The 21,707-nt window shown below is 46.3% G+C and overlaps 3 protein-coding genes across 6 annotated transcripts; 1 reads left to right on the top strand and 2 right to left on the bottom strand.

Annotated features, from left to right (window-relative positions):
* Nucleotides 1-86: 86 nt before the first annotated feature.
* On the bottom strand, nucleotides 87-5,564 carry dnajc5aa (DnaJ heat shock protein family (Hsp40) member C5aa). Its single transcript, XM_089009463.1, has 5 exons — nucleotides 5,404-5,564; nucleotides 3,674-3,802; nucleotides 3,043-3,256; nucleotides 2,783-2,954; nucleotides 87-1,546 (listed from the first exon to the last, which is right to left on the bottom strand). Exons 2-5 carry the CDS (start codon nucleotides 3,781-3,783, stop codon nucleotides 1,443-1,445), a joined length of 600 nt encoding a protein of 199 aa, XP_088865589.1. The 5' UTR covers nucleotides 3,784-3,802; nucleotides 5,404-5,564; the 3' UTR covers nucleotides 87-1,442.
* Nucleotides 5,565-6,961: 1,397 nt separating this feature from the next.
* On the top strand, nucleotides 6,962-11,628 carry LOC148902599 (glucose-induced degradation protein 8-B homolog). 4 transcript variants are annotated; one of them, XM_089008642.1, is made up of 5 exons: nucleotides 6,962-7,182; nucleotides 7,537-7,664; nucleotides 7,729-7,964; nucleotides 8,560-8,757; nucleotides 10,412-11,617. In XM_089008642.1, exons 2-5 carry the CDS (start codon nucleotides 7,544-7,546, stop codon nucleotides 10,583-10,585), a joined length of 729 nt encoding a protein of 242 aa, XP_088864768.1. In that variant the 5' UTR covers nucleotides 6,962-7,182; nucleotides 7,537-7,543; the 3' UTR covers nucleotides 10,586-11,617. The 4 variants fall into 4 exon arrangements, with proteins under 4 accessions (XP_088864768.1, XP_088864908.1, XP_088864829.1 ...); XM_089008782.1 differs by having other exon boundaries at nucleotides 6,974-7,182; nucleotides 7,768-7,964; nucleotides 10,412-11,581; XM_089008703.1 differs by lacking the exon at nucleotides 6,962-7,182 and adding an exon at nucleotides 7,214-7,459 and having other exon boundaries at nucleotides 10,412-11,628.
* A 67-nt stretch (nucleotides 11,629-11,695) lies between these two features.
* On the bottom strand, nucleotides 11,696-20,242 carry ythdf1 (YTH N6-methyladenosine RNA binding protein F1). Its single transcript, XM_089008525.1, has 5 exons — nucleotides 19,828-20,242; nucleotides 19,498-19,525; nucleotides 18,675-18,769; nucleotides 15,771-17,357; nucleotides 11,696-13,797 (listed from the first exon to the last, which is right to left on the bottom strand). Exons 1-5 carry the CDS (start codon nucleotides 19,852-19,854, stop codon nucleotides 13,783-13,785), a joined length of 1,752 nt encoding a protein of 583 aa, XP_088864651.1. The 5' UTR covers nucleotides 19,855-20,242; the 3' UTR covers nucleotides 11,696-13,782.
* Between the last annotated feature and the right edge of the window lie 1,465 nt (nucleotides 20,243-21,707).

The raw sequence follows: 21,707 nt of genomic DNA, 5'->3' as shown, positions 1-21,707 counted from the left end.
TCATATGCGTTGACAATGTATAACCAAATAGGTTGCACAACGCCATAGGTTCCCGCCCCCTGGATTAAAAGAAGGAAATCCATCCAAATGTTTCGGGACATTTATTCACCAACAGCAAATTGAGATCAATGATCCACATTTTCTTCCATACACACGATAATCATGCTACAACGTAAAGGTTTCTTGTACCGTACTTGGCTGTTTCCAGGCTGCCCATATGTACAACCAACACCAAGCCCGTTAAGTCTCTCTGCACAACTGAACGGTTACAATACAACACTGCACCAGGTCAAATGATTTCCCCACCACAAAGTATTTATCAGAAAACCAATGCACGACTGTGGCACACAATGAGGTCTTCTTTTGCCGGAGTTTTCTGTAGATTATTATTATTATTATTATTTGCCATTTCTTTGAGGGCATTCAACTGACAACATGAACAGTAACATTTTCAGAATCTCAATGAAAAAAAAAAGCCATGGGAGGGGCACATCTACAGTATGTTTCATCATAGGGGTTACTTACAGGAAACATAGGCAACATCCAGACTGTTAACAGCAGAGGGTGGACAGTCGCACGCCACTCAGCGCTGGTAAACCGTCAAAAAAGAGGATAAGCCCAAAAAACAAAATGCCATTGCCGTCTCCCGATGATCAAAACGTGACTTTGCAAACATCGGCTTTTACTTTGGAAAATATTTGTACATATTTTTCTGATTCATAAAACAGATAACATGAGTAACTGAATCGCATTCACAATTTGAAATGATGTCTTTTTTTCTTAATAATTGGGGATCGTCTTGGATTCATCAATGGTGAAAAGAATAAATAGTTGCAGCACTAAAAACAAGGCGACGGTGATCACAGATATCGCACTTGCAAATACATCTCCTTCAAAATAAGATAACGGTGAAAATAATCCGACGTTTTTGCAGTCATGGGAAATCCCACGCAACAGGATGACTCGAAGTTTCTTCATAACACGGGCGACCTTCTCCTTCAATGATTCGTGACACGGTTGCTGATATGACAACATTCCTCAGGCGGAGGTGCCCAGATAACAAAACGTCCCCCCTGCCGTGAAGTGACGTTCAAACAAATAAAGGAGAAGGTAGCCACCAATTTCCCACGGCTTGACAAGCGCCTCGCCGCTCTCACACATCATCTTCATCATCATATTCATGTGGACAGATTGCACGGAAGAGTCAAACCCTTGCCAAAGAGGACAATGCTGCATGCTACGCAATAACGCACAATGCCAGATTGGACAGACGTGGGGACAAAAAAATGGAATGAAAAAAGAAATGAAAATATCATCATTTGCGGTCATGAAATAAATAGAAGGCCGGGTTGGAGAGTTCCTTTGATCGTCCCCGTCCTCTGAATGGGCCTTCCTGGTGGAAGTCGCGGTTGAGGGACGGACAGACGGACGGGTGCGGTCGCTTAGTTGAAGCCGGTGTCGGTGCGGTAGGAATAGTGGCCGTCCGACGTCAGCTGGGTGGTCTCTGTGGCTGTGGGCTGAAGCATGATGGGCTCGCCTCCCGCTTCTGCCGGCGACACGTTTGGGGTTGTTACACTTCAAAACCTTCCCAATCATCTTTGGCAATATGTCAGCTTTCGTGCTTCATTTGACCCTTTTCACGGACTTCTCAAGTTAGCGTCTTTGCGTCCGTGTACAAGGAGCAGCCAAAAGCCTTGATTCTCTTCCAAAGATGACCCTGCGCCTTATATGTCAAGTCATATTGAGCCTCAATAGGTCTCACAACCAATTGGAGCAGCCCTTCCCCCCCGTAGAAGAAGTAGTGCGGAACCCCAGCCTCTACTGTATTGGGGTGTGTCTTATATTTGGAAAACTTTGATAGATTTAGATATTATACATGTATTGAGATTTTTTTTTTTCATTCATTGAAGGTGCGCCTTATACAGAGATATTTCGTTTTACGAATGCTTTCGCTAACTAACTCTTCGCCCGACGAACATGAAATTGGCAGGAATATAATCTCGGCATACAAACAAGTTTTGGGGAAACACACGGAGCGCCACAATGGCTGGCGGACTAGTTTTCGGCGGAACAACACCAAACCACACGGCCGAACAGCGCCACCATGGCTGCCAGACTACTTTTCCACACACTCTTTCTTTGAGTGCATATGTAACGGAGTCGTGCACTAAGATTATTAAATTATGATGGAAGTGACGCAGCGGCGCACAGCGTGGCACTAACGTTCCCCCCGTAGCTCATGCAGAGCTAGCTGGGAAGTCGTATGTTATTCACAAGACGAAGGCCATGCGACTTGACTTCTGCCATACCGTATTGCAGCAATAAAAGACGGAAAAAGACACATCCACGCGCAAGATAGCCCCAAAGAGAAAAATTCTGGGGGGCTTCGGTCCGGGCTCTGGGTGCCCACTCACAATCAGTCTTGAGACTGATCACTCGGCCTCCAAAGTTCTCTTTTCAGCCAATCTCGGGACAGGCTTTGAAGCTATCTTAAGGACAAAGTCTACGCATGCAGGCAAAGCCAAAACCGTCACGGAAGTCAGGAAAGCCATCAGGGAGGCATGACCAATTCCGTCCGTAAGAACGTCACGGACAACTTGAACTTGGTGCTGCGCTTCAGTGAATGACTTCATTATCATTGTGATTGCAATGTGGGCGGGGGTCATTTATTTTCTTTCTTTGACAATGAACGCGAGCATTCGTAGGATTGGCTTCAAAACGATGTCCATCAACAGCACATCTCACCCCCCCCCAAAAAAAAACGCGACAAGGTGTTGCTCACCTCTCTCGTCAGATTGCAATTGAGCCTCGAGGTCCTCTGGCGACACATAAAAATCTTGTTCCTGGCCCTCCCGTGGCCGAGGTTTACATCGTCCGCAGCAGCAGTTGCAGCAGCAGCACAGGCAGCAGCAGAAGTAGCAGCCGGTGGCCAGGCCGCAGAACACAAAGAGCGCCTGCAAAAGAGCTTGAATGTGACGGCCGGCGACGCGCCAAACAAACACCAGTGAAGGAAGCAAAGGTTTCCTGGGCCTTCGTCTTTACCTTTGCCCACCAGCTGGAGAGGACAAAGTAAGTGTTGACGTTCTCCTCGCCAAACTGCTCGGCCACGTAGAGTCCCAGCGAGCCGTATTTGTCGTAAATGTTGCGCTTGGTGGGGTCGTTGAGAATGGCGTGGGCATTGTTGATCTCCTTGAATTTGTCTGCTGCTTCGGGATTATCGGGATTCTTGTCAGGGTGAAATTTCAACGCCAGTTTCCTGCGTGCAACACAATCAATCTGTTTGCCAACATTTACGGAGCCAAAGCTCAGAGAGCGCCACTTGAACTCATTCACCAATTGAAAAGATGACGTAGAGCGCCATTCCCCGATTGGTTCGGCTTTTGTTTTTTCTCGCTGGGCTGCCGATTAAGCGCCGCTCAGACCTCTGCCAATGTTTTTTCCCTTCCGCGAGGGGGCAGCATTTGCCTTTTGTCCATATTAGCGCTTTGTTCCAGCTTCAGCTGTTGTTAAAGCGCGATACAAAGCAATATGTACAGTTTGTATTCCATTGAACAGATGCCCTGATTTCAAGCTCATTTAACCCCTGACCCATATCATTTAGGAATTATTTTACGATAAAAGGGGAGATTTCTTACGCTGCGTTGAAGGTTTTTGTGTGTGCGTTTGGTCTGACCTGTAGGAGCGCTTGATGTCATCATTTGTGGCAATCTTTTCCACTCCCAGCACGTGGTAGAGTGACTCACCAGCCGTGGATAGCGAGCGCTGCCTCTGATGCTCAGCCATGATGCCTCACGTCCACGGGCTGGAAACACACACACACACACACACACACACACAAACACAAGGACGTGTAGTGTATGTATAGTGGTCTCCTGCAAGGTGGATCCCGTTCAGCAGACTTGAGGTGAGAAGTGGGGGACAACCAGGGCACAATAGATCAGTGCTTTCCAACCACTGAGTCATTGGACACCATCAGGGTGCATCATGGGAAATTATATCCAATTACACTCCATTGATGTTAAAAGTATCATTCACAACAAACAACGACGATCTTTGTTTCTCGATCTGTTACAGGGAGAGAATCATATTTTCTCTCACCAGATGGCAGAAAGTCCAATCAACTGGTGTTTCCACCAGTCACCGTTGCAAAAACACAATCATACTTGAACTAGATTTCAACCTTGTGACATGTTTTCGTTTGTTACTTTGGCCCTTTTTCTTCCGATGACTTTGTTGTTTTAGATTTCCTTCCTGCTAACGTTTATTGAATCCAATTTGTCAAATACACCTTGCTCGGCTCTCTGGTCTGCCTTTTTGGGCTCCGATAAAAATGAATGAGTTCATCTTTCCACTGAGACTGCACCAGCCCGTCCAATGGGAGTCCGAACAACTCATTCATACTTGGGGTCGAGCAAGACCATTGCTTGGGCCAAGCCATTTAAGAATAATAATAATGATGATAATAATAATAATAATAATAATAATAATAATAATAATAATAATAATAATAGTGCCCTGCGATTGGCTGGCAACCAATTCAGGGTGTCCCCCGCCTCGTGCCCGAAGACAGCTGAGATAAGCAGCGGCAGCCATTCACGCCAGCGTTCACTCTGCCCCGAATCACAGGCTGAAGCTGCCGAGTGGCTAATAACGCTGAGAAACCACCAAGCACAAAACTGTTCATGACATGCCGATCAGGGGACTACACAATCACTCACGCTAATAATTAAACTGAATGAAAATGTGAGTTCTTCAGTTCAATCGTTGACCAACCAGTGGTCAGCGGGCCATTTTGGTGCCAGGATCACAGACAAATGTACAGTATAGGGCGCGTATACTGTACTACCGAAGGCGCTCAACTTTAAAATGGTGCCGATTTCAGGGCAGCAGCTGGCGCTGTTCTGCCTCGCTGCTCGGCCAAGCTCTGCAGAGTCAAGGGGGACAAATGTTGGATGTCCGGCCCACTCCCGCGGCGCATTTCTCACGCTCATATTCATTGAAACACGCTTGACGTGTTCCGACGGCCTTCAAATCGGCCTCCTTCAGCATAACGACGTTTAAAACAGACGACAGGTTGAAAAAAAGAAGAGGTCGTCGCAATACAAACGGAACAGGCCGCATTCGGGCAGCTTTGCCAAGACGAGAACAAATACTCGACAGATTGCGATCAAATTGTCAACGAGTAGGATTAGAAAAAAAGGTTGCAAGGAGCAATAATCTCCGGACGTCATCGTCGTCGTCATCAGCAGCAGCATCCCCAGCAGTAGCAGCATCCATGTTAGTTTGCTTCATCCCGGCCTGCTTGGGGATGCGAAACGCAGCCGTTCGTTTGGCGAAGGGCGCGAGTCGTCGCGTCGAGTCGGAGGCGCGGGCGAAGCCAATCAAAATGGCGAGAAGACTCACCTTCCACGAGAGCAAAGTGCGAGACGAAGAAGGAGCGGTGGGTGGCCGGGCCGGCTCGCGAAGAAGACGTCAGGACGGACGGCGTCTCGTGACTATGGCCGCATCTCTCCGCGGAGTGCCTGCGACCTCCCACCAACCGTAGACAGCTGCGGCAGGACGTTGGCCACGCCCCCGCACGTTGAGCGACGTGCCGTGCGCGCGCACGCGGACCAATGCGGGAGGCGGGGCGCGCGCCTAGAGAGACGTGACGACTTCACACTGACTGGATGGAGTTTCATCGTTCGTTGATTTCATCCAGAAGCTCACGACGTATATCATACTTGTGTTGTCAATCTCCACCGTGAGACTCATAAGGGCGAATCCAATCCAATCGTTGCGAAAAATACGATCATGATTCATATATGTATGGGTACAATTCACGTCCTAAAAATAGATATTATTGTGAGATAAAAAAGTGGAGTACTGGTTAAAAAACGATCCAACTGCCTATTTAATTCTGGGTGGTGCTTTTAATGTAGTTATGAATAACAAACTAGATCGACTTCCACTACCAAGTCGAGCAGTCTCTAATGTATACCTCATCGCCTTCATGGAGAAATACAACCTAGATGATGTTTTCAGAGAAAGGTTTCCCTCTCTCAAAACATATACTTGGCACTCTAAAGACCTTTCAAAACAATCTAGACTGGATTACTGTTTCATATCTAAAACTATCTCTGCGGACGTGATCATCAAAGGATCGCACTTAATGTAACCTTGACACCAGTTATGAATATTCCGAAGGCTTTACGTTGGAAGCTGAACAATAGTTTGTTAGTCCATGATGAGGGAAAGGAAAATTATAAACAGGTGAATAAAGTGTCATTGGGACACAGCCCTTCTTCAAAACTCCTCCAGCTCCCACTTGTAAAGTACGAAATGGGTCAATACATGAGGAAATATCGCAGCAATTTAGCGAAACGCAGAAGAGCTGAAGAGGACGACTTGTGTGCTGAAATAAAATAATTTCTCTTTCCAGTCAATGATCACGACAGACTACCAAAATAAACGTGATTGTAAAATACGTAGACGAAAAACAGAGGGAGCATTTATCAGATCCAGGAGGCGTTGGTTGGAAGAAGGGGGAATGCGTATCGTACTTTTTTAAAATCTCGATCTCAAAAACAAAGCATTGACACTTTAAAAATTGATGACAAAATGGTTTCAGACGACCACAAAATCTCCTCTTTCTGCTCCAAATGTTATGGTAACCTATACATTTCTAACCAGATGCAAGGAGAGCCAGTGCACAATTTTAGAATCCATTACGTCCAATAAAACGATGCCATCAACCAATCAGTCTAGTTGAATGAAGCAGCTCAAGATGAATCAATCTCCTGGAAACCATGGGCTGACTTCAGAATTTTATCCAGCGTTTTCTTTTATTTTTATTATTATTATTCTTTCAATCTATCCAATACAATCATTGTTGTATACGTAATTTCTTAAAAACGTGTTTTTTTTCTCGACACATCTCCACTTGCCCTGCCTCAGCAACCGTGACGTAACGCTAGCAAACCAATGGGAGATCTCGCGGGAATGACGTATTTGCTATCGCGAGGATATCACATTAGCTTGGCTTTTGACACTTTTTAGCAGGCCAACCAAATATTCCCCGTGGTCTTTGTTGTAGTTCACAAATGTTCTCCTCCCGGAGAAAGCATTTGGGTTAAGTGTCATCACTTGATACCTCTCCGCGTCAACGAGAAAGGAAATAAACATCGGAGCTCGCGTTGGACGGTAGGTTTGCGGCTAACGGAGAGCTAGCTGGCCGGTTAGCTCGCTAGCTAGCGAGCGAGCCGGTTCAGTCTGATTGTTGCCTGCCTGGGGTGAGGAAATACAATGGGGACGTTGGTTTGTTTTGGGATGTGTCGCCCGACGTTGATAGCAGTTCACCGCTTGAAAGCTTTCACAAAGCTTCTCATCCCGTTTTCTTTCGTCACCGTTGCACAATTTCCCACTATTGCTCCTTTCCGATCCGTTTTCATCGTGTGTTTAGTGTTGCTGCCCTTCGAAGGTACTTGAAGTCGCCAACCCGTGTCCGTCTTGCCTACTCCCGTCTCCTCCGTTTGAGAGCCTTTCGCTCTCTTGCAGGCTTCCAATGATGACTTATGCCGAAAAGCCTGAAGACATCGCAAAAGACGAGTGGATGGACAAATTGAACAACGTGCACATTCAGAGAGCGGATATGAACCGGCTCATTATGAACTACCTGGTGACGGGTGAGTCACTTCAAACCCCGTCGGAGGAAAAGACAAGACAAAGCAAAACGTGAAATTGTTTCAGAATGTGACGTGCCGCGATCTACTCCGTCTTGCGTTCAAGAGGGATTCAAAGAGGCGGCGGAGAAGTTCCGGATGGAGTCTGGTATCGAGCCCACTGTGGACTTGGACTCTCTGGATGAAAGGATAAAGATCCGAGAGATGATCCTGAAGGGACAGATCCAGGAAGCCATCGCACTCATCAACAGTCTGCACCCCGAGCTACTGGACACCAACCGATATTTATACTTTCATTTGCAGGTACATTTGCATGCCGCACAATCTTAAACCAGTCAGACCTGCCCTGCATTCACGACCATGCTTGGAACTAGAGATCAATTATTATTTGGACATTTCACACACACGCAAAAAAAAAAAAAAATCTCCCCAGTTTTGTCATTTTGATGTGGGATTATTTTTACGAGTTTCTCTTCCCATGTATTTAATTTTTTTGGGGACAAACACATGGCATCTCTAATACTAGAGTTGTGTGACATAGCTGAAAAGTTTGTCACGGTGCCAGTGTTTCATATCAGCACTGCGCGTTTTGAAATACAATAGAAATCACCATTACGTTGCGGTAAATTGCAGTTTATAATGACCACTTTTCATCCGTTCCTTTTTTATGTGGGAAAGGACGAGAATGGTTTATTCAACGTCGGTCAAAGAGTACAGCACACAAGGCCTATGTTGTTTGCATGACAGGAAGATGAAAGGGCAAATTAGAATGTGGCACCAAAATGAGTCTTGAACATGTTCTAAGCAGCAATTTGTCTTTTTTTTTGGGGGTGTGGGGGCGAAGGCCATACATGATCCCGCCTTATTTCATCACTTGTGTGTCGTTCCCCTGGCACAGCAGCAACATTTGATCGAGCTCATCCGGCTAAGAGAGACGGAGTCGGCGCTGGAGTTTGCACAGACGCAGTTAGCCGAGCAGGGGGAGGAGAGCCGTGAGTGTCTTACGGAGATGGAGAGAACGCTGGCCCTGTTGGCCTTTGACAACCCGGAGGACTCACCTTTTGGAGACCTACTCAATATGATGCAACGACAGAAGGTAGCTGTGTTGACCCACAACATTTACATATCGCCAGAATTAGCTCAATTATGTCTCACGCAGTAAATACATCTTTGATTTTTGATTAAAAAAAAAAGAATAGAATTCGATTATTCAAATAAACTTTTGGGAGAAAAAAAAACAACTAAAAAACAAATAATATGACGACACAAAGACACAGAAAGTCATTCATTCTCAAGCACTTTCTGCACCCTCTTTGTTACATGAAACAGTTCAAGATGAAAGAGTAGAGGATCAAAGTATCCTTTTCACCAATGGATCAGGGACAATAAATGCATCCAATCATAGCCAATAGACATGATTATTTTATCAGCCGTCAGATTTTGGTGAAAAGGCAGATGCCGATCCTCAACATAATCTCAGTGCCAATAATCAGCCCAGCCAATTGATCTCTCACACGTAAATACAATACCATACCTGCCAACTGCACCGCTTCTGCCATAAAAACTACGGTTTTCACGATGCCATTCCGGGTTAGTCATGAAAATGACGGTTTCCAATCAAAACAATCAATCCCAAATCGTCAAAATAGTAAGTACCATACTCGACGTTAATTGAGAACAGGCCATCGGCACAGTGCTAGCTGTTAGCTTCTTTTAGATGAATTGCGCGTGGTACGGGTCCTTCCTGGAATCCAGACTCAAGAGTTAGCGTTGTTTTTATTATTGTTGTGTAATGGCATCTGCCGCAGGAAAAAAAAAATCACCAAAAAGTGTGAAAAGTAAAAGGAAAACGACAGTCGTTTGGTGAGGACTGCTCCCAAGCATTTCCAGGAGTTCGACTTCACCCCAGAAAAGGTGAAAATGAAGCGCGTTTGAGTTTCACACCTGTCAACCTTGACCCATAGCTGCTCGTATGAATGATGACAATTCCAGTATGAACGCCGTACATTCTTTGAAATGATAAAAAAAGGCTAACAAGCGGAAATGCAGACCACTTAGGGTGCATGCGCAGTAACCTGGACCCCGGCCGGCGTATTACTCGGCTTTTCTGCTTTCAGAAGTTGACCCTTTTGCAATACAATACGTATTGACAGCTGTCAGAAAGGGCTTAACATGGACAACTATCATATACGGGAAACAAAGCAGTCACAAAGATAGTAGAAAGTACCAGGGAATGAAACTAAGATCAAGTCTGAATCACGATGAGTCAAATGGCAAAGAGTACGAGTGACTTTTGAGGAGACAAAAAAGATGGACGGCGGCAGGTCATTCCAGAGAGAGAGAAAGAGAGACCAGCAATGAAGAAAGCTCCATGCCCTCTGAGCCTCCATTTAGTTTTGGCCACCTCTAATGATGTCTGCTCAGCAGACCTGAGGCGTCCAGAAGGTGTGTAGGGAGGAGCGAGGCCATTTAAAGGACGACCGACACCCTTTTTTTCTTTCCGAACTGATATCAGGAAAACGATTTGTAGCATCTAAAATAGCCAAAACACGCAGGCTGTCCGTTAATGATTTGAAGACAAATAAGATCTTGAAAATAACTCTAAAATGGAGCCAGCGAAGGGATGTCAGAGTCGTAGTTATGTGCTCCCTCTTACGAGTAGCAGTCAAGAGGCGAGCAGCAGCGTTGTGGAGCAGCTGAAGACGATGGATGGAGGATTGGCTAAATGAGAAATGTTTGTCGCTACACAGGTATGGAGTGAGGTGAACCAAGCCGTGCTGGACCACGAAAACAGGGAGTCCACTCCCAAATTGGGCAAACTTCTCAAACTACTGCTATGGGCGCAGAACGAGCTGGACCAGAAAAAAGTCAAATACCCCAAAATGACTGATTTGAGCACGGGAACGATCGAGGAGCCCAAGTGAGCCCCACCGCCGGACTTTGACGCACTCCTTCATTGATGATTAACTGCGTAGCTGTTGCAGCTGGATCGTGTTCAACTTGGTCATTGTGACTCTGTTGCATTCAAACAGCACCATCTAAGTTACCATGGGCGCGCTACACGGCTGCCTTCAGATAAGAGTGACCCACTTTTCCAACTTACAAGCAGTCGTTTGGCCCATTATTATTAGTATTGTTACGATTGTTATTATTATTAGTATTACTATCGTTATTATGCTTTCACTTGGAAGCAAACATTTTAGATTGGCACCTGTTTATGGAAATGTGACTCCCTTTGTTTGACGGAAATAACCGTTTGGAAGATAAAGCATCAAATACAGTGATACCTCGGCTTACGAGCGCTTTAGCTCACAAGCTTTTCGCCTTCCGAACATGAAATTCGCGAGCATATAGTCTCGGCTGACGAACTAGTTTTCGATGGACGAACCGAACCAAACAGCGCCACCGTGGCTGGCGGACTATCGAGTGTACTTTTGCTATTATGGGACCGAAAAAGACCCCACCACAGGCTAGTGTTAAGACGAAGAAGACACAAAAGGAAATGACGGCCGAGCAGAAGAGCATCGAACAACACGAATGAGATGTGCATTGGTGTGACTTAGCTTCCCAGTACCAGTACGCTAAGTCGACCATTGCTACGTGTGGCTGAGGGTGTTTCCGTGTTGTCTAAGCAACGGTCTCAGCCAATAGAAGAGGTTGAAAAACTTCTGTTGATTTGCATTAATGAAAAGCAACTAGCAGGGGACAGTGTGAGTGAGGGTATTATCGCCGAGATAGCACGGCAACTTCACTCGGATATCAAGAGGCAACGACATCAACGACCATCTATTTGAGTTACTTCCGGGTTGAGTGAACGCTGGTGCGTGTGGCTGCCTCTGCTCTCCCACAGAAAAACTTATTCTGTAACTGTAAAGTGACCTCGAGTTTTGAAAGGCGCTTCTAAATGAAATTGATTATTTTTATTATTATGCTGCTTTTTTGCATCTGACAAAAGAAATCCAAGAGGAAAAAAAAAACGGACAGAATATCAAAATTAGTGCAGTTGCTGGAAAAATAAAAAAGGGGAAGCCGTACCAGATAAGTATCTCTTTAATCATGAATATGCTCAAATATAAGAATGGGATAGTGACCTCTTATACAATGACATTTAATTCAGGGGTGACATTCAACTTTTTTTGCATACTTTTTCAATAATCCAATACTGTGAATATAGCTCTGGTCGCACCGCAGTCATACTCCCTTTCTCTTTAACGCACCTGCGCTCTCATACACACAGACACAAAACTGCAAGTTATTAAACAAAAGGTGGGGGGGGGGGCGGATATCACAAACAGAGCATTTAGGCTAGCCTCTGGGTTTCCATACACGTACGATAAATCAGTTAAGTAGAATGCTACAGTTATTAAACATTTGAGGCTTTTGCAGTTACAAAGGCCAGTACATTAAAGCTTATATTATCTGATGGCAAGGAAAGGGGGGAGGAGAGGGCAAAGGTCACAGCGATGAAACTGACGCCAATATTAATAATCGGTGAGTCGAGAAAGAAAAGCAAGTGACAGTTTGAAAAAAGCAGTACATGCCACATCTGCAGAGTTTGACAAGACGAAAAAAAAACCCGAAACAAAATGAAACAAAAGCTACCCTGATGGGACACCGATCGGTCGCTAACGTTCACTTTTGAAGAAGAAAAAAAGCCTTCAAGAAGCACAATTTCCCTGAAACCGACGTCACAAATGATATCAATCCCGATCCGCTCTGCTGAAAAGAAACGTCTTAAAGGACAACCGACACCTGCGGACAAGTTGCGTCCATCATTTGTCAAATCACTTCAAATGACTTCTACTGAACGTATTTGACAAAGATTCCACGGCATAGTGCTAAATTTGACCTTTTAAGACACACGCTAAATATTCAGGAAGTCTCGTTTTCCAGTTGATGACGACGCCCGAAGTGACGTTACGTCAGGATGCATTTTGGGTACTTTTTTCATCTGAAAACCCCATGTTGATCGTGAAATTAGAAGGAAAACGACATCAATAACGTGATGGTGAATTGTTGTGTGTCGCAGCCAATTGCCGTAACACGCATAAAGAAGGTGTCAGTTGATACAAATCAGCCCATTTCCAACGGAGCTTGGGCGCCATCTTGTGGATTTTCTGGCCGCTACGTTGGAGTCCAGACGGCTTGAATTGATACGGAAGGACTTCTTGAATCCATTGCTCTCCTCTTCAGAACTATTTGAATCATATTCATAACTGGATGAGTAACAAGAAAGCATGTTCTCCCAGTCTGAAGCCATTGTTTTGATTCTGGAGCAAGGCAGTTTGTGAAGGAGTATCCTGGCGTGATGTCACCAGCACGGGGGCTGGACTTTCTGAATTTCCCCAGTTCCAAGCTCATTTTGTGGCACTTTTGGGACACTTGAAGTCATTTTTATTGGTTTGGTTTTGCATTTGACTAAAAATAACAGCCTGCGTGTTTTGGCTATTTTAGATGCTATAAAACGTTTTTCTGATGTCAGTTAGCAAACCAAAAACTGCTGTCGGTTGTCCTTCAAGGCTTTGCGCAAACGCTCTCCAGCTCGATGCTTCATTTCATATGAAAGGCATCTTTCTCCATATTTTGCAGGCTGGCGCTGCGCACATTCCTAAAGCAAACATGAGAAAAATATTTTGTCATAATACTAAAACATAAGTGACACACGCAAAAAAAATCCCAGCAAAGGTTTTGTGGCTAGTGTTTGTTCACTGGCGAGATTCACCGACACAAGCACTTGACATTTGTCCAACACACAAAGCACAAAGTGAACAGTCAGTGAATATCAGCAGCGCTCTTAAAAATCACCAGATCTTAAAAATCAGACGTGCACACGTCTTTTTTAGTCCATGAATGACGCAAATTGTGGGGCAGCCAGAAGCCGAAGAAAACTCAACCAAACCAGACGAAGAAAAAAAAAAAAAAACACCCAAAGTATGTCACACTGAAGAAACTTCACACTTCCTCAAGATGGTGCTGAACGTCGGCGGGGTCCGGGGGGAGCAGAGTGGGCCCAAATCAAATAGAAAAAAGATCAAGTCGTCAAGATGTGTGTTGCCGTCTTTTGTTAAATGGGAATTTCATTTGAGCGGCCATCTCAGATGCAGCCACAGCCTTCCATCGCTTACTTCTGACGATCCTGCAAACAGACAAAGACGACAACTCGTCAAATATGATTGGCAATACCTCAGCTTACCAACGCTTGAGCTCACCAACTTTTCACCTTACAAACATTAAATTCGCCAAAATATAATCTTGGCATATAAACTAATTTTCGGCAGACGAACCAAACCACACAACGCCACGGTGGCTGGCGGACTACACACCCCCTTTGAGTGTGGATGTGGTTTGCTATCTAGTGGAGTACTTTTGGATTGGATGGATTTACTCGATGTGGGACAATATAGGTGAAGCAATCTCTTTTACTTTCAACATTTAGCCTGTCGTAGACGTGCACGTTTCACCATGACGTCCCTGATCCACTGGTGACAAGGCCGCTTTGAGCCTCTCCTCTTTTATCTAGAACCGCTTCATATGACAAAGAGGGTGGAGAAAGTGCTTAAGACTGAAGACGCGTCTGTGTCTTTTGTGTTGTCATATTATTTGTCATTTAGGTGTTTTTGACTTCAAGATGACGCCGCAGGAGCGGCTGCCTTGACAGCAGCTCCTGTATTTTGTTTTTCTACTTCTTCCTTTCCTTTCCTCACTTTGTTGTTGTGAAATTGGATTTGCCTTCATTAGTCTCGCAGTTGAGAAATTGACATTTCGCAGCAGCAAACTGATGAAAGGAATCAAAGTAGAAAAACAAAATACAGGAGCTGCGTCTCTTCACCAGTGGATCAGGGACATGATGGTGGAATGTTCACGTCGACGACAAGCTAAATGTTGAAAGCAAAAGCGCAGCTGTAGCATCCATTGACGAAAAGAGATTGTCTCACATCCCCTGTCCCGCGTAAATCCGCTTCAATTCCAAGCCGCGACATTTCCACATCCGCATCGGCGCTCTGCGCTGACGCTCCTTTCTTCTTAGCGCGGGCTCCACAAACCATGCATCCATCCAGCCAGCCTTGGACTGTGCTGGCATTTTCATGCTGCCGAAAAGGCGCAACCGCTCAGCAGAGTCTCCTTCTTGATGAATGTCGTGGCCAAAAATGCTGAAAAACAATCCGTATCCGTTGCACACGACGCACGACAACACAAAGTGACAAAAGAAACCACAAAAACAAGACAAAAAGAACAAAATTAAGCAAGGCTCATCATGAGAGCACTTGCTGACGGCTGCCTACTGGGGCGCCATCTTGGACTCCTCGCGTGAGACTAATAATACAGAATCTAAGCTCATGAATTGGGTTCCCATTTTTCTGAGATCACCTTCTTCTGTGTATGCAGAGGCCAACTACAGATGCTCCCCAACTTACGAACATTCGAGTTGCGACGCTGCCATACGTACAAACATTTTTTGCCGGTATAGGATGTGGGAAAATGTTTGGACAGAGATGCTGTAGATAAGATTTTGTATCGCGCGCCTTTTTCCGACGGAGCTCGCTTGTGATTGGCTGCGTACTGTGCTTCACGCACACCCACGGCCACATTAGAGTTTTCAAGGGAAGGATGTTTACGCGATGGACACCAAGGCTGACCAACCAGCGCCCGGCTATGCTGAAGTGTTGCCAACGAGTTCAGGCCCCGATCCACCGAGCTCGCTGATGACTGGCTGCGTCGAGTATGTGCGCGGGGAGGTTGACGCTCCAGGAGGCCGCGGTGCATAACAAAAAGTATTGGCTGCTGGCACGTCATTCAGTCATGACGTGCCAGCAGCTTCGGTAATGGCTTACTGAAGACCCAAGGATATATGTCGTCATACTACAGTAGGTGTGAATTTATTTGACGCCTGTTAGCGTCTGTGTGTTATACTTCCCCGTTCAGTGTTTGACTTCAACATCCATTCCGTGCAAAATATAGCAATTTCCGACCAAATTCACCTGACGAACGACTGCTCGGAACGTATCTCGTTGGTAAGGTGGGGAGCGTCTGTACTGCTCATCCTGAAGACGTGACAGGCATTTGGGCCGTGGTCATAGCTGGAAGGGGAACGCGGACGTGAACACTGACCTTTTTCACCACCTCCTCCTCCTCCTGCTTCCTCTCATAGTGGGAAAAGTCATCAAAGATGGAGGTGGTGTGTTTGTAGGTGGCGATGATCTTGAGCACCTGCTTGGCCTTCTCCAGGGGAACTTCTTGAGTGTCGCGCGAGTTGGTCACCGGCTTGTTGTCGTTGTTCTCCAGGCGGATGTGGCGCAGTTGGCTATTGGGCACGTCCTTAACAAACAACCAGTTCACGTCAAACTTGCCCTTCCACTTGTCCTGCGCCCAAACGCCGGCGCTGGTGCCGTAGTCCACGGGCGAGCGCATTTCCGCCACGCCGCAGAAGTGGCCGCTGCCGTTGACGCTGAACAACAGGTACACGGGACCTTTGGAGTTCATGGTCCTGAAGGCCGAGTCCAAGCGTTTGTTGCCGTGCTCCGTGCTGCACCAGATGGAGTACTTGATGGAGCGGTGGATGTCATCTTCCGAGTAGCTTTTGATGATGAACACGCGGCCGTTTTTCACATTCCACTCAAACTCCATGGGATTGTAACTGTGGGCGGCGCGCAGCTTCTCCAGGACCGGGTGCGAGTCTAAAGCCGGCTCGCCGTTGCCGATCCCGCCGCCGGACGAGCCGCTACTGTCCAAGCTCCCGCCGCCATAGCACAAGTTGCGGCTGCGAGGAGCCACCCAGCGGGTCTGCGGCCCCGCCGCAGAGTTGTGGTTCTGGTAGGAATGGAGCGGGCCGGGCATGGTCATCTGCTGGACCAGGGACTGGGCCGACTGGAGCGACTGCTGCAAGGGGGGCAGGAGGCCGGCGGGCTGGGAATGGAGCGGCGGCGGCTGGTGCTGCTGTTGGGGATGGTGGTGCTGCAAGGTGGCGGCCATCTTTGGGGCGCCCACTTTATTATCCCACGTGTCAATGTCCACCATGTTGTGTTTCACGGGCGGCGGCGGGCAGCCGCCGCCGATGGGGACGCAGAGTTTGTTTTTGGACTTTTGTTGCTGCAGCTTGGCGGGCTTACTCGCGATGGCGGCCCACGACGTCGGTTTCGGAGGCGGCATTCCCGCCGTCCCCCCGTTGCCCACGGCGACGGGAACGCCGCCCCCGATCGCCGAGCCGGCGGTCTTGGCGCCCGAGCCACCCCTCGCCGCCACATCCCCGCCCATTTTAAGGCTCAGCATGCCCTGCTCCAGGTTGTTCATGCCCGGGGCCTTGCTGAGCGTGTCGCTATGGAAACCCGTCTGGCCATCCGGGACTAAAGTGCCCCCTAAGGAGCTGGGCGGGTAGCTGTAACTCCCCCCGTAGGCTGAGCTTTGGGTCTGCTGGCCCTGAGAACCGCTGGTGCCCCAGGCGGAGAAGGCCGGGTTCTCTGGGAAAAAGTTAAACCTGTGCGGGTAGATGCTGCTGCTGAGCCCGCCCGGCTGGCCGAAGACCGTGTCGTGCATGAAGTGGTGGTCCCCGTTACTCAGAGGCGCATAGGGTGTCAGGTAAGGGATTGGCGGGTCGCCGCCCGTGGACCACGGCGCCTCGCTCAGGGGGTAGGAGAATCCAATGGAGGGGGCGTAGTAGCTGGACAGGTAAGGGTCCGTCATGGACTGGTAGCTGTTATTCTACAAACAGTCAGAAACGACAAGATGGAGAAAATGCAAAGTCTGATCTGGACCACAATTACCAAACTGACTGCAATGTCAAAGTCATATACTGGACATAAGCTTCAAGAAGAATACATGATATATTGCACGGGTGTCACGGCCCACGTTTTAGCCACCATTTCCCTTAGACTGGAATCAAATCAAGAAGTCAAAAATCAGGTTATTCAATTGTTGTTTCAGGTGTTTGTCAACAAAAAAAAAAGCCCATAATATCTGTCATTCACTGCCAGCCGTGCAAAAATGTGTCCACTCCAGTGCCAGGGTTTTTGTCATTGTCACTCCAATTCCAGGACCCGCACAATATTCACTACGTAAACACTCAATGCAGCGTTAGAAACCTTAGACTCTCTGCTTTCATCAGAAAAAGGAGGTCATTCCTAAATTCTATGGGTCTGGAGTTATATGATCTTGAAATGAGGAGGGCTGTACAAAATACAACGCAATACATACATACTATATTGGTTTATATAGCGCCTTAACAACGGCTGAAGCTGGAACAAAGCGCGAACATGGAAAAAAGGCAAATGCTTGTGGAAGACGAAAAACAATGCCAGAGGCCACGGCCAGTGCTTTATGGGCATCCAAACAAGAAAAAACTAAATGCAAAAACATTTGGGAATGGCGCTCTACGTCATATTTTCAATTCCCAAATAAATTTGTGGCGCTGGCAGGGACCTATCATAGCAGAGGTCTGGCACCGCCACCTCTGGACAGTAGGCATATATATGGCCAGAGCGACCAGCAAAATTTTAGTTTGCTGACGTAGCCTCTTGGATGAGAAGCGAAATGTCCAACACCTTCAAAGAAGTACAATTGAGGGCTAAGCGAAACCTTTTCATCGATAGACCACTCCCGTACGACTGAGAGCTTCGACAGATGTATCGCAAAACAGTTTTCTTTAAATCTATCTTAAAAGATGATTTGTGTGTGGCAGACATCACACATGAAAATCAAAAACCAGGCATGGTAGACTTTTGGTTTGTCCGTGGTCAGTTCAAATAATCAGTCAGAGATCCGCACACATTCAGGTTGACATTTATTATTATTATGTTTTGCAATTTTGTTTTGTTGTATATTTCCCCACGGCGGGACTATTTATGGCTTTCCGTTTCAGATTTTAATAATAATAACACATTTCATTCATAAGCGCCTTTCAAAACTCTCTTTCCGGTCATGTAATGTTTTTGTGCGGGTGAGCAGCGGCGCTGCTGTGAAATGTCAATTTCTCCACTGCGAGACTAATAAAGGTGAATCCATCCTTCCAAGAAGACCCACCTGGTTGGACTGTCCAGTAAGATAGGGCTCAAAGTCATTGTCGTGGACCGTGTCCTTCTGGTGCAGGGAGCCGTTCTGCACTGAAACCGGAAAGCCTGCAATAAAATGACATCAGAATCACGCACCATGTGAATGGAGTCACTTCGAATTGAGGTGTGACGCTGACAAATCTCTCAGAGAATTTTGGATTTTTCATGCTCCAGAGGCCGTACTAAGATCTTCTTCTTTTCCTTTGGCCTTTTCCCTTCAACGGGTCGCCACAACCAATCAGTGTCCTCCATCTTCAGAGGTTTGATCGGCATGTTTGTTTTGGCCAAGCTTTTACGTCGGATGCCCTTCCTGACACGACCCTCTGCATTTATCCGGGCTTGGGACTGGCACAGTAAGACACTGGCTTGTGTACCCTTGTGGCGACAGAACAAGCAACTCCATGAAGTTAATAAAGATGATAAAATGGTCATCGGCACAGCAGCAGTAGAGTGAAAAACAAAACTAAATAATATGAAGGAAAAAAAAAACCTTCTTGATTGGGACAAATGTTATCCGTCTTTCACAAGGTTGGCTTGGCGATGACTGACAACAGTCCATGCACACCGTGAATACATGTACCACCTTCTAATTTTGAAAAAGTCATGCCGTATTTTACTAGCACTGTACTGAGATGTACTACCTCAAAAGGGGAAACATCATGACATACTTATGTGGTCTTTTTACAGACTCTCACATTCATTGGCGCAGGTGTTTCCTGGACCCTACTTTTGCACCCCACTTGTAGCTAGCAACTGGTATTCTCAAAACATGACAGGGCAAATTTATTTCTTACCTTTATTGGCATCTTGTCCTTTCGAGATCTTAGAAGAAGGGATGGATGTGAGGGGGGGGGGGGAGGAAGAGAGCAACGTGAGTGAGGCATCACATGATCAGTGCAAGCCTAACAGTATTGTACGTGGGCTTCTGGAATAAAAGTAATAACAATGATTATGACAAGTGATCAAAAATCCAATGATGCCAGACAGCTAGTAGGGACTGTAGTCCAAGCAGGCCTTGATTACGCGCACTTATCTGGTCTTACAGTTAGCTGGCCTCTCTCTCAGTCGGAAATGTGTACATGTACATCAATCATGCTCGTCTGAAAGAAATTCTTCAAGCAAACCTGCGGGTCAATGCTGGCGGCGGACATCGTGGATCGTCCAGCTGTTGTTGTGTTTGGAAGCCGCCTCCCACCCTCCCCAGACAATTCGTGAAGCGAGCGAGTAGCTTTTGAGCGGAGATGCTCGGATGTCACTTTGCCTCAGCAGTCGTTAGCCGGCGTCCCAGTTCGACCTGGACTACTTGCGGCAGCGGCGGCGACGAAGGCAGGCAGGCAGGCAGGGAGAGGCGGCCTCGCTTTTTGTCGTCGTCGTCTTTGGCCGATGACACCCCAATACAAGCAGTCCTATCAATATGAAAGCGGCCTGGCTTGATGATTATGACCAGTAATATGATTATTATAGGCAACCGTAGCCGCCGTCACATTAAGAGGGGAGGCGACCTGCCTCGGCGGTGGCCCTGCTAGTGCTAATTTAGCTGAACGGCGAGCTTCCTTTCACCGGGTCTGCTTCGCGGAAGTGACGCGTGCCCGACTTCCTGGTAGCGTAGCTAATTAGCTAGAGCGCTCGTGTTAGCATATTCGCATTACGCAGCGTGTCCTGAAAGCAACCAAACACAATTTCACGTTATTTGATCAGATTTATGATGCGTTTTGCCTGGTGTATTTTTCTTTCTCACTTCCAGGATAAGGAAGGCAGGAAGGATTCATTTTTGTTTTGTTTGTTTGTATTCTCCACGTAGCACTCATTACGGTAAACGGGTATTCAAGGCACTGAATCAATTCATTTTCTAATTTATGTATTTATTCATCCATTCATTTATTTATGTACTGTTTGTTTATCTATATTCATCCATCCATGCATCCATTTATTCCTTCATTCATTCATGGGCTGATCTATCTATCTGTAACGGAGTTGTGCACTTAGATTATTAAATTATGAAGGAAGTGACGCAACGGCGCACCATGTCCCGCCCATAGTTTCCAGAACAAGCTCGAGGAGATTCAGGGTGAGTCGCAATTTTCTCTTGGTCTCGATTAACGCGCATTTTCATGACAATATCTCATTTTGTTTCCCCCTTTGTACTGTCTAGTGTTATCTAATTAGTTCCCTTATTCATTTCGAGTCCAGATTACTTTTTGTGTCGTTATTTACTTTACGTTTTGTCGAGTGGAACTTTGAAGCACATGTGCTTCATAGTGCTTTTCTATTGCGCAGTTAATCACAAGACGAAACCGATGCGACTTAACCCATCCCTTCTGCCATACTGTGTTGCAGGTAATAATTGTTTCATTTCGTTTTTATTGCACAATATTTAGTTTCTTGTGTCGTGTTTCATTTGCCCGTGAATGTTCGTGGCGGGTTGAACTGTGCCCCCTTGCAAGCGCACCACGTGCCGAGTCTCCGCGTATGATGCGTTCAGGGACATCATGTAAATAACAATGAACTTGTGTTGTATTCTCTTTTTCTGTAAATCACCACTATACGATCACACGTTGTTCATTCTGTTTTGTTATCTACAATGTTTTGCATTTGAGAACAATCTCGAGAAGATTCAGGTTACTCACAAGACGAAACACATGCGACTTCAACCATCCCTTCTGCCATACTGTGTTGCAGAAATAAAAGAAATAAAAAGACATCCACGCGTCTGGTCTCATTAATACGGCAGCATCGTGGAGATGCTTAGAATATCTTGTTTTCTATCCTTTCACTCCCACCCCAACCCCATCCCTCTTCAATTGCTGCTGTGGACTGCAAATTTCCCCATTGCGGGACGAATAAAGGTATTCTGATTCTGAGATGAAGACAGTCACTGTTGTGACACCCGTCACCTATCTATCTATCTATCTATCTATCTATCTATCTATCTATCTATCTATCTATCTATCTATCTATCTATCTATCTATCTATAAAAAGGACGCCATTATGAAAGGTCGGTCA

This window comes from Hippocampus bargibanti, linkage group LG01 (genome assembly GCF_051943395.1).
Source record: "Hippocampus bargibanti isolate YZ-2025 linkage group LG01, ASM5194339v1, whole genome shotgun sequence".
Lineage (NCBI taxonomy): Eukaryota > Metazoa > Chordata > Actinopteri > Syngnathiformes > Syngnathidae > Hippocampus > Hippocampus bargibanti.
Note: the sequence above shows the minus strand (reverse complement) of the source record. Positions and strands in the feature narration are given on the sequence as shown.

What these genes read in the sequence shown, in the direction of transcription:
- ythdf1 (XM_089008525.1), bottom strand. Translation starts at nt 19,854, where the DNA reads ATGTCCGCCGCCAGCATTGACCCGCAG. An exon ending in AGGACAAGATGCCAATAAAG is followed by an intron (nt 18,770 to 19,497) that starts GTAAGAAATAAA and finishes ATTTTATTGCAG; the next exon opens with GCTTTCCGGTTTCAGTGCAG. An exon ending in TTACTGGACAGTCCAACCAG is followed by an intron (nt 17,358 to 18,674) that starts GTGGGTCTTCTT and finishes GACTGTTTGTAG; the next exon opens with AATAACAGCTACCAGTCCAT.
- LOC148902599 (XM_089008703.1), top strand. Translation starts at nt 7,544, where the DNA reads ATGATGACTTATGCCGAAAAGCCTGAAGACATCGCAAAAGACGAGTGG. An exon ending in TATGAACTACCTGGTGACGG is followed by an intron (nt 7,665 to 7,728) that starts GTGAGTCACTTC and finishes AAATTGTTTCAG; the next exon opens with AATGTGACGTGCCGCGATCT. An exon ending in ATATGATGCAACGACAGAAG is followed by an intron (nt 8,758 to 10,411) that starts GTAGCTGTGTTG and finishes GTCGCTACACAG; the next exon opens with GTATGGAGTGAGGTGAACCA.
- dnajc5aa (XM_089009463.1), bottom strand. Translation starts at nt 3,783, where the DNA reads ATGGCTGAGCATCAGAGGCAGCGCTCGCTATCCACGGCTGGTGAGTCA. An exon ending in GACATCAAGCGCTCCTACAG is followed by an intron (nt 3,257 to 3,673) that starts GTCAGACCAAAC and finishes TGTTGCACGCAG; the next exon opens with GAAACTGGCGTTGAAATTTC. An exon ending in TCTCCAGCTGGTGGGCAAAG is followed by an intron (nt 2,955 to 3,042) that starts GTAAAGACGAAG and finishes GCTCTTTTGCAG; the next exon opens with GCGCTCTTTGTGTTCTGCGG.